The following is a 12,356-nucleotide window of genomic DNA, read 5'->3' as shown; positions in this document are numbered from 1 at the left end:
GTGAGATAATTAAGCAATGGATCATTAAAAGAAAATTATTTTTGTTTCCTTTTAATGTAGTCATATCACACACAATTTTATTAATACTTTTATCTACACACATATCATAAACCCTCTATGATGCCTTCAAAATCCGTAAATAATGGCCAACATTAAGATAAACTGTTTTGTTACAGCAAATTTTTTATCTGTGAAAATGTTATTATTGCTAAATAATAACATCGATTTCGATAATATTATTTTATTCAAATTTCGAACATATCTAAAAAACAAAGAAATTTGATTTGACCTCTATTCTAATATCAGTCGAGATGACGTTTTATTCGAAAGGAAATGTCAATTGCATACAAATTTGACAAATCTCGCTTGTTAGTTGGTATCGAACGATATGGCAATCGACCCCCACTCTAGTTTGTCTCTGCATTAAAAAAAACTACGGATGCGTGACATGCGTGAAAAAAGTTTTCTTTGCCGCCATTTGACGTGCAGTTTATCTTTTAATTAGGTAGTTTGTAGGTAAAAAATAATTTGTTTTGTTGTTTTTAAAGTAACTCTAGCAAAAGTTTCGTGTAAAATGTGCGATAAAGGTAATTCGGAGACGCCACCTCATATCCGCGAATTCCGCCAGAGAGCAACTATGCCCCAATGTTGGCTGTAATATGAGGTAAGTGAATATATCATAGAAAGTTTATAACATGTGTGTAGATAAAGCAGTGTATGTAACTGTACATAATTAGGCATTAAAACACTCGTGTGATTCTTTTATGAAACTCACAACGTTCGTTTCATAAACCCACACTCGAGTTTTAATGCCTTTCATTATGTAGCAGTCACATAAACTACTATTATCTACACACATATCATAAACCCTCTATGATGGCTTCAAAATCCGTAAATCTGTGAAATGTTATTATCGCTAAATAATAACATCGATTTCGATAATATTATTTTATTCAAATTTCGAACATCTCTGAAAAACAAAGAAATTTGATTTGACCTTTATTCTTATATCAGTCGAGATGACGTTTTATTCGAAATGAAATGTCAATTGCATACAAATTTGACAAATCTCGCTTGTTAGTTGGTATCGAACGATATGGCAATCGAGCCCCACTCTAGTTTGTCTCTGAATTTAAAAATAAACTACGGATGCGTGACATGCGTGAAAAAAGTTTTCTTTGCCGCCATTTGACGTGCAGTTTATCTTTTAGTAGTAGTAGTAGTAAATCACTTTATTGTACAAAAAAAATGTTAACATGAATTAGTTTGTAAGTAAAAAATAATTTGTTTTGTTGTTTTTAAAGTAACTAGGAAAAGTTTTGTGTAAAATGTGCGATAAAGATATTTCGGAGACGCCACCTCATATCCGCGAATTCCATCAGAGCAACTATGCCCCAATGTCGGCTGTAATATGAGGTTAGTGAATATATCATAGAAAGTTATAATATGTGTGTAGATAAAGCAGTGTATGTAACTGTACATAATTAGGCATTAAAACACTCGTGTGATTCTATTATGAAACTCACTACGTTCGTTTCATAAACCCACACTCGAGTTTTAATGCCTTTCATTATGTAGCAGTCACATAAACTACTATTAAGTCACATCACGTATCACGTATATTTTTTATTATGTAATCATTCGATTAGTAAGAAAGTTCAATAAACATGTTGTACATGGTTTCGTAACTCAAAAGGAAAAAACGGAACCCTTTTAGTTATAGGATCACTCTGCGTCTGTCTGTCTGTTTGTCCGTCTGTCACAGTCACAGCCCATTTTATCCAAAACTACTGGACCAATTAAGTTGAAATTTGGTACATATATGTAAGTTTGTGACACAAAGACGGACTTGTAACGTAAACAAATGAATTGTAAACATGAACGCTACTTTTGGGGGTAAATGAGAAAATTAAAAAATAAAGTTTTTCAAACTGCATACATATGTACATCGTGTTACATATCAAATGAAAGAGCTCATTTTGATGTATCTCAAATATATATTTTTTTGTAATTTTAGAATAAATAATTTAGAAGTTTAAAAAAATAGCCAAAAATTTACTATTCCCCCCCCCCCCTTTATCTCCGAAACTACTGGGTCTAAAATTTTGAAAAAAATACACAAAATAGTTATTTACCTATACATGACAGGAAAACCTATTAAAAATGTACAGTCAAGCGTGAGTCGGACTTAGTTATTTAGTTTTTGATCCGACCCCTACGGCTTTTTAAAGACATTTCACTCACGTTTCACTTAAAAAAAACCGGCCAAATTCCAAGGGTTCCGTACATTACATAATTTAAACATTGTATTTTTTATGTGAATTGTTTTTAAAAAAACTTGTAGGGGTCGGATCAAAAACTAAGTAAGTAATTAAGTCCGACTCACGCTTGACTGCACATCTCTAATAGGTTTTCCGGTGATCTATAGGTAGAGATCTAATTTGTATATTTTTCGGAGATAAAGGGGGGAATGGTCATTTTTTGCCTATTTTCTTGAATAACTTCTACTGTTTATCATAAAATTATAAAAAAAAATATGTAATTCTCACAATAAGCTCTTTTGTTTGATATGTAACACGATAGAGTTTGACAAACTTTATTTTTTAATTTTCTCATTTACCCCCCAAAAGTGGCCCCCATGTTTAAAATTTATTTGTTTACGTTACATGTCCGTCTTTGGGTCACAAACTTACACAAAATAGTTCTTTACCTATACATACATACATACATACATATGTATACCAAATTTCATCTTAATTGGTCCAGCAGTTTCGGAGAAAATAGGCTGTGACAGACAGACGCACGAGTGATCCTATAAGGGTTCCGTTTTTTCCTTTTGAGGTACGGAACCCTAAAAATACATGGTTAAAAATTGTTGCAGAACCTTGGAACGCGAGTCTACTCGCACTTGGCCGGTTTTTTGTTGAAAAAGGTAGAAACAGAAACTAATAGAGTTAGAGGTTCTCGAGAAATTAAGTACTAGTAGTAAGTATAAAAATCTAAGCAAGAATTAAAACAAGTTATTTAAATAAGAATTAATACTATAACACATGTTACAATATGTATACCTATAAATAAGGGAACAAATTCGGACATAAGTATACCTATAATGGTAATACACTTAGCCGTATTTGAGCAGGTATTCGTGTGGTATCTTGTTTCGTGATTGGACATGAATATTGGAAATATAGCCAAGTGTAATTACCCTGACAGGTTATCCACACAGTGCGGTGATTGTTAAACGTCAAACCTTAGTGTCGTCGTCGTCGGAGCTGTGCACGCGAGCAGGCTCGTCCGCGTCGTAGGGCTGCGCGGGCCACTTGCGCTTCTCGGGCGCCGCGGGCGGGGGCGAGGACGCGCCGCGCCGCCGCGACTCCGTCGTCGCTCCGCACGGCGCCCCGTTTATGACCTGCGCATGCGATGCTAGTATGGGCGTGGGGTGGTGTTAGCGAGGCAGGTGATCTATGGATGTGACAGCGATAAGGGTTCAAAAAAGTGATCTGTAACCTCAATATAGCTTCGAGGTTCTTTAAGAGACACTGTAGATAGACTGCTTGGAGCGGGCTAGACTTGCTGAACGAAAGCAGATTTGGAGTTGTGGTTGGGTCCTAACGCAAAGCAGCTGGTAAAAATGCTCCAAAACTTTAAAAGCCCCAGAACATCATCGTTATCATAATCATATAGAAATACAATAGGGGACACCTGTGTTAGCAAATAAATTATACACAGCTGGTAGATCCTCCTTCATCGCTGCCATCTCATTCAAAAACCTCCTGCCATATCATGCATTATTAAAAACAATGTCAATGAATGTAGAATAACCATGTGCTCGAAGGTTTTTCAAAGTAAAAAAAAAACTCCATTGACCAATAGATTTTACTAAAGAACTAAGCTTGTAAAATGTTCATAATTCTAAGTTACACGGCATACTGCTATGTTTTATGCGAATGTTTGTCTGGCTAAACAAACTAATGCAATTCGCATAAAACATAACAGTTTACGAACTAACCTGCCCTAACAAACACAGTAGGTCCTGCGCACATAATTGCGCCAATTCCAATTATACAAGACCTTGCAGTGGTTGCAATTGTTATGAATAGTCAGCACCCTAATTATAAATAGTCATCTTTTTTATACGTTTTTATTATTACCTGAGGTTGCCTACCTACCTACTTTCCTGATTTTTTATACCTATTTTCCTGATTATGTATGCCTATGGAGACCAAAAAAACTCCATGTATCATAGCATTATCTGAATAAAGGCTAAACAGCTTTTTTCCTTCTTTTGCTTTTGTTGATACTTAACTGTAATTTTTGATGAAAACTGCCAGTTTTTCAATGATTACATTACTAACCTCTAAAAATTTTCTATTACAATACAAAATGCATGAGACGCATGGAACCATTACTTATTAACGGTACCTTTGCGCTGACTAACAATTTTAAACGATCCTATTTTATACGATTTGTAAGTATCTCGGGATACTCATATTCCATAGCCTCAGCAAAAGGAGACAAATGTATAGCAAGCCAGAAGTGCCTTTACATTTCTTTTCTCAAACATGCTATGTAATATTGATATTACGTTCTTTATATTAGGCTGGGAAGTATCACGACTCCGGCGCGGCTAGACGAGGGGCCTGTAATGAAATTTCATACAAAGTTGCAGGCCTAGGCCGGGAAGTGGCTCTTTTTTAATTTCCATTTCACATATATTTGTGACACAGCATCATGGCATTCAGCCAAAAAAAAAAAAAACTATAACCAATATTTGCTTATGGTTCGGAATGACATTCTGCCAATACCCCTTAAAAAAAAACAATAAACGATAATTAATATATTTTGCAGTTTTATTTGTATCGAATTTACAAAAAATATATAAATAAAATATTATTAACAAATTCCAATAATATTGAATTGCAAATTTACCTACAAATACAGATTTAAAATATAGTTGGTCAAACCAGTTTGTCAGTAAATAAGAACAAAAAAAACTATACTCATCCTTTTCTTTTGGGTGCTAGTACCAGTGTAAGACAAAGATAGTATGATTATCTCTGTCTATGTTTGAAATGAGACAGTCCTTTGACCAACTATATTTCATTTAAATATTAGCGGTAAAAATGTCTACTCAAACACGCGTTGGTGTTTTTTTAATCGTTTTGGAGGTAAAGTTGAACATTTTTCATTGTGTATCTGTAATTCTATTTTATTGGATTTATTGTGCGTTGTTTATTGTGTTATTTAATATGAGTTCCGACGAAAATATTAAATGAATACCTGTTAATTATACTCCATGTTTAAGGCAACGATGTATGTGAAGCATAATATCAATATAAAAAACGATGTAATCTTAGTTATGTGGCTAAAACTACAGTCAGAAGGATGCAAGGCGAAAAATCAAAGATACATAAATATACCTTTGAACATTTGTGTAATAAATTGATTAACTACATGTGTAAAATATACGACACGTGTGATAAAGATAGGTACAGGTGGTAGTTATATTTTGTGCCTAGTTTACTTTTAGTTTCTTTAGAATTAAAACTTTGATTTCGTGGAGATTTCTTTATTTTTTTCATTGCATGTTTGAGAAAAGCACTATACATACATCGGCGTGAAAAGGGGTTGTCGGCCTCATATTTTGAATTATCTTGGAGAAAAAAATATTCGAGAGAAAACATGTAACTGTGTTGCATTTAGGATAGTGTTTTTAGTGTGAAAACATAGTTTGTGTCAATTACGTCCACTGCAATCTGATACTATGTCATAATATTCTAAATGACACAAAAAAAAATTAGAGTTAAAAAAAATTACTTAGGTCGAATTTAATCGTTTAAATAGGTCCATTAAATGATTTTGTGTCTTATTAAGGCATAGCTTCATAAGATATTTGATGATTTTGTTGTAACAGGCTGTCACCGTTACAAAAGAATATTAAAGATATTAGAGTTTACATCTTATTAATTTGAAATGCAAGATAAATAAGATGTATGAATTTGTGTCACTTGCATCCACTGCATAAACAAATATTACAAAAATATTATTTGCGTTCAAACGAAGCTAGCGGGCGGTCTGAATGGGCAACGGAGGCCGTGCAGGGTGGGGCCGCGGCGTGACCTTGCCGTACGCAACGCATGTTTACTTCGCCTGTGCGCCAAATTAACGCAACTTATTCAAAGAAGTTACGCAAACAACACAACAACAAGCAACAAGCAAGCAAAGAATGCGTCGAATTATCTTTTACCTATTTAAAACTCATAGATATTGTACAATGTCACCATTATGCAAAAGAACTGTAAGTACATGTTTGATTTGCGAGCGAGCTGGCAACATTGCGCAGGGAAATCTTAAAAATATCGCGTTTACGTGAACGCCACATACATTTGTGACAGTGATAGGGAAAAGGTACCACTAAAGTAAAATTTGGTTATTAATACCGTGACTTTCTTTCATTCTTTGATAAAAAAAATTGCTATTTATGCAACAATTGCGGAAGTCATCTTTACGCACGTGTATCATACAATGTTTTACTATGCATTGTGCGAGTAAATAAAAAAACATGTCATGGCAAATACGTTTAATTATTAAAAGGAGTGTTTTAAATCGACACGAGTTGCGAATTACTTATTCGCACGTGTATCGTACGTTTTACAGTACATATGGCCCTTTAAACTTTCGACATATGCACGGTAAGTGCTCTTTTCCGCACTAGTGCGAGAAAGTAGCACCATGTACTGTAAAAAAAATTGAAAACAAAAAGCACTAGTGCGGAAAAGCAGTACTTTCCGCACGATATGGCTCCGTAGGAAACGCACTTTTCGAGCACATGCATTGTAAAAAAAATATATAGGACTGTATCTCCTAAACCATGCGTCGTAGCGCAAAAATAATAAAATTTTCGTTCCCCTTTATGTAACCCAAAAGTAATACATGAAAAATACAATGAAAAAAAAAGAAACAAAATCTTTATAGGGCTGTATTAGCTGTATCTCCTATATCGTGCATCGTAGCGCAAAAATAATCAAATTTTCGCTCCCCTTTAAGAAGCCCCTAATTAAGATTTAAAAACGCAAAAAAGAAAAAAAGAGGAAAAAATCTTTATAGGTCTGCATCTCCTAAACCGTGCATCGTAGCACAAAAATAATCAAATTTTCGTTCCCCTTAAGAAACCCTTAATTAAAACTTAAAAAAAAACCAGGAAAAAACTTTATAGAGCTATTATAGCTATATATATATAGATATAATATCTCCTAAACCGTGCGTGGTGGCGCAAAAATAATAAAAATTTCGTTCCCCTTTATGAAGCCCCAAAGTAATATACTAAAAACACAATGAAAAAAAAGAAAAAAAATAACAAAAAAACTTTATAGGGCTGTATCTCCTACACCGTGCATCGTAGCGCAAAAATAATTAAAAAAATCCCTTTAAGAAACCCCTAATTAAGATTGAAAAACGCAAAAAAGAAAAAGAGGAAAAAAAATCATTTTAGGGCTGTATCTCCTAAACCGTGCGTCGTAGCGCAAAAATAATAAAATTTTCGTTCCCCTTTACGGAACCCCCAAAGTAATATACAAAAAACACAATGAAAAAAAAACAAAAAAAAACTTTATAGGGCTATATCTCCTAAACCGTCGTAGCGCAAAAATAATCAAATTTTCGTTCCCCTTTGTGGAACCCCAAACTAATATACAAAAAACACAATGAAAAAAAAACAAAAAAAAAATCTTTATAGTGCTGCATCTCCTAAATCGTGCATCGTAGCGCAAAAATAATCAATTTTTCGTTCCCCTTTAAGGATCCCTTAATTAATACTTTAAAAAAAACAAAAAAAAACAGGAAAAAATCTTTATAGAGCTATATCTCCTAAACCGTGCGTGGTAGCGCAAAAATAACAAAATTTTCGTTCCCCTTTATGCAACCCATAATTTATATTTAAAAAAAAACGCAAAATTTAAAAAAAAAATCATTATAGGGCTGTATCTCTTAAACCATGCGTCGTAGCGCAAAAATAATTTAAAAAACCCTTTTAAGAAACCCGTCATTAATACTTAAAAAAAAACAAAAAAAAAAACCAGGAAAAAAACTTTATAGAGCTGTATCTCCTAAACCGTGCGTGGTACCGCAAAAACAATAAAATTTTCGTTCCCCTTTATGCAACTCATAATTAATATTTAAAAAAAAACGCAAAATTAAAAAAAAAAACATTATGGGGCTGTATCTCTTAAACCATGCGTCGTAGCGCAAAAATAATTTAAAAAACCCCTTTAAGAAACCCGTAATTAATACTTAAAAAAAAACAAAAAAAAACAGGAAAAAAAACTTTATAGAGCTGTATCTCCTAAACCGTGCGTGGTACCGCAAAAACAATAAAATTTTCGTTCCCCTTTATGCAACCCATAATTTATATTTAAAAAAACACAAAATTTAAAAAAAAAATCTTTATAGGGCTGTATCTCCTAAACCATGTGTCGTAGCGCAAAAATAATAAAATTTTCGTTCCCCTTTATGAAACCCCAAAGTAATATACAAAAAACACAATGTAAAAAAGAAAAAAACAATAAAAAAAACTTTATAGGGCTGTATCTCCTAAACCGTGCGTCGTAGCGCAAAAATAATAAAATTTTCGTTCCCCTTTATGCAACCCTTAATTTATATTTAAAAAAAAAACGCAAAATTTAAAAAAAAATCATTATAGGGCTGTATCTCTTAAACCATGCGTCGTAGCGCAAAAATAATTTAAAAAACCCTTTTAAGAAACCCGTCATAGCACCAGAAATTGACAAAAACCAGCCGATCGAACAAGCCGGCTTCCGGCCACAATACTCAACAATCGACCACATACATGCCATCGAACAAGTTGTAGAAAAATTCAAAGAATTCCGAAGACCACTGTATGTGGCATTTGTGGACTACTCAAGAGCATTTGACAGCTTAATACACGCATCAATATGGAACACATTAAATAAGAACAAAATTAATGAAAAATACATCAACATCATAAAGAACATCTACTCCAACAGCGTCAGCAGGGTGAGACTGGAAAGGCTAGGAGAGAAATTCAAAGTCGGAAAAGGTGTGAGACAAGGAGACCCCCTCTCTCCAAAACTTATTATAGCGGTGTTGGAAGAAATCTTTCAAAAACTTCAATGGGAAAAGGAAGGCATATGGATATCAAATAAAAAACTAACACATTTGAGGTTTGCGGATGATATAGTTTTATTCAGTAACACTGCCAAAGGTCTGGAGACAATGTTAAAGAGGCTAAATTCAGAGAGCCAAAAAGTGGGCCTACACATGAACGCGTCTAAAACCAAAGTTATGACGAACAGTCACAAAAAAAGTATAACTGTAGAAGGAAAACAAATAGAATACGTGGATAACTATGTATACCTAGGTAAAATGATTTCCTTTGACCCCAATAGCAACATAAACGAGGTGGAAAGAAGGATAAACATAGCTTGGAGAAAATACTGGTCACATAAAGAAATCCTAAAAGGAAACTAGTTTAAAAATAAAGAAAATAGTTATGGATTCCTGCATTCTCCCCAGTTTAATCTACGGATGCCAGACATGGGTCTTCACCGAGAAAGTTAAAGAAAAATTTTTATCATGCCAACATGCAATGGAAAGAAGCCTATTGAAACTAAGAAGAATAAACAAAGTAAAAAACATAGATATCCGGATGAGAACAAAACTGACAGACGCACTACAGTTTAGTTTAAGACAAAAATGGAGATGGGCTGGACATTTGGCTAGATACAAGGACAAGAGATGGACCATACAAACAACCAAATGGAAAGGCCCACTGGGCAAACGTAACTCAGGAAAACAAAGAAAAAGATGGGTCGATGACATCATAGCAATTGCAGGAAATACTTGGGAGAACAATGCTACAGACAAAGAGAAATGGAAAAAGATGGAGGAGGCTTTTACCCTCAAGGGATCACACATCATAAAAACATAACAAAAGAAAAGTCAATTTTATAATAGATGTGCGAGAAACAAAGCTTAAATAATAAATAATAAATAATAAGAAACCCGTCATTAATACTTTAAAAAAAAAACAAAAAAAAACCAGGAAAAAAAACTTTATAGAGCTGTATCTCCTAAACCGTGCGTGGTACCGCAAAAACAATAAAATTTTCGTTCCCCTTTATGCAACTCATAATTTATATTTAAAAAAAAAACGCAAAATTAAAAAAAAATCTTTATAGGGCTGTATCTCCTAAACCATGCGTCGTAGCGCAAAAATAATAAAATTTTCGTTCCCCTTTATGAAGCCCCAAAATAATATACAAAAACACAAGAAAAAGAAAGAAAAAAATAATAACAAAAAAACTTTATAGGGCTGTATCTCCTAAACCGTGCATCGTAGCGCAAAAATAATCAATATCCGTTCCCCTTTAAGAAGCCCCTAATTAAGATTTAAAAACGCAAAAAAGAAAAAGAGAAAAAAATCATTTTAGGGCTGTATCTCCTAAACCGTGCGTCGTAGCGCAAAAATAATAAAATTTTCGTTCCCTTTTATGAAACCCCAAAGTAATAACAAAAAACGCAATGACAAAAAAAAGAAAAAAAAACTTTAGGGATGTATCTCCTAAACCGTGCATGGTAGCGAAAAATAATCAAATTTTCGTTCCCCTTAAGAAGCCCTTAATTAAGATTTAAAAACGTAAAAAAGAAAAAGAAAAAAATCTATATAGGGCTGTATCTCCTAAACCGTGCTTCGTAGCGCAAAAATAATCAACTTTTCGGTCCCCTTTATGTAACCATTAATTTATACAAAAAAAAACGCAAAAAAAAAGTTTTTTTTATTATAGGGCTTGATCTCCTAAACCATGCGTCGTAGCGCAAAAATAATTAAATTTTCGTTCCCCTTTATGAAACCCCAAAGTAATATACAAAAAACACAATGTAAAAAAGAAAAAAACAATAAAAAAAACTTTATAGGGCTGTATCTCCTAAACCGTGCGTCGTAGCGCAAAAATAATCAAATTTTCTTTCCTCTTTATTCAACCCTTAATTTATATTTAAAAAAAAACGCTTTCACTAAACTGCTGTAACTCGGAAACTTAGAATCCACAAAGGGGACTTTACTAAATTATGACACATATTAAAGCCTGATCAGTAATATATGATCATTGTCAAGAGGGCGCTGTTCATTCTCATGTATAGGGTGACAGTTCAGTATAGTATGAAAAAATATTGTATTTAATGAACATCATCATCAATGTAATTAATGTTGCTTGCCACGCTTAAACATAACAAAAATCACAATAAATTGCGTCTTAAAATAAACTTAAAAAGTCTACTAAAAATCGAAACAAAAGTAATTTTTAAGTCGCTGATGTGACATTCTCAATCAAAAGGTAGGTACCACTTTGTCGTTTACCATAAAGACGAAATTTGATTATATCTTTATACAAATAACCTGTCAGAGAAAGTGGTACCTTTTGATTAGGAACGTCACAAATGTTGGTCAGTATGAGGAGTGCAGCCTACAGTTTATTTTTAATTATATTTATATACCTACTACGGTAAGATTGATAAGACAATGTAATTATGCCTCCGAATGAAATAAATACACTGTATCGCAAAACTAAGTGGCGAGACAGCTCATAATGCCATCTCTTGGTTGGTCTTAACTTAACAAGGGTAAAGGAGATAGTATTAAGATCTCAGTGGCCAGCTGATATTGCGGCAAGTATAATAAGCACCCCACCCGCGTAGGTACCCTTCCCCGCGCACGCCCTTCTTGCTCAATTGAGTTTTATTTTGCCAGATAGTAAAAAAACCGTGGATCAAAATGACCCAAATTATGAATGATGTCTCAATGTGGTATTATAATATTATAGACGTAAACTTAATAATATGAATTTTTTTTTGTGGCAGATACAGGGTGTTAATTAGAAAAAAATTTTTTTTAAATAAAAGCGGTGGATGAATTTGACACAGATTTGTTTGAATAACATATAACAATGTTCTGTAAAGTACAACACTTCACTTACCGACTCTAATATTTTTTTAGGCGTTTTAGGATCAATATTAGGTATTTATTAAATGCCATTATACCCGTGGATGAAAATGACACAAAATGCGTGTGTACGTCGGAAGCCACTTTGCCTTTACAGGGAAACAAAGAATTTCGTCTCGAATATTTTTTTTACAGAATGCTGATTGAAAAAAGAAATACCTAAATTTCTACCTAAGCAAATACCTAGGATGACACAAAATATTATTTTTAGGTTTAGTATATGGTCTGGAAACTATATATAAAAAATAAGCAACATTAATATTCTTATAACCTCAGAAGTTATTGGTACAGGTCTATAACATACTGGCCATAACAAGTT

General features: G+C 33.5%; 1 protein-coding gene across 2 annotated transcripts in view; it reads right to left on the bottom strand.

Annotated features, from left to right (window-relative positions):
- The window catches only part of LOC134746508 (uncharacterized), a 130,507-nt gene that overhangs the window by 23,835 nt on the left and 94,316 nt on the right, over positions 1–12,356 (bottom strand). For both annotated transcript variants that reach the window (XM_063680930.1, XM_063680922.1), the window contains one exon: positions 3,251–3,409. In XM_063680930.1, the coding sequence (XP_063537000.1) occupies positions 3,251–3,409 (159 nt within the window). The remainder of the gene's footprint in view (positions 1–3,250; positions 3,410–12,356) is intronic.

This window comes from Cydia strobilella, chromosome 1, assembly GCF_947568885.1.
Source record: "Cydia strobilella chromosome 1, ilCydStro3.1, whole genome shotgun sequence".
Classification (NCBI taxonomy): Eukaryota; Metazoa; Arthropoda; class Insecta; order Lepidoptera; family Tortricidae; genus Cydia; species Cydia strobilella.
Note: the sequence above shows the minus strand (reverse complement) of the source record. Positions and strands in the feature narration are given on the sequence as shown.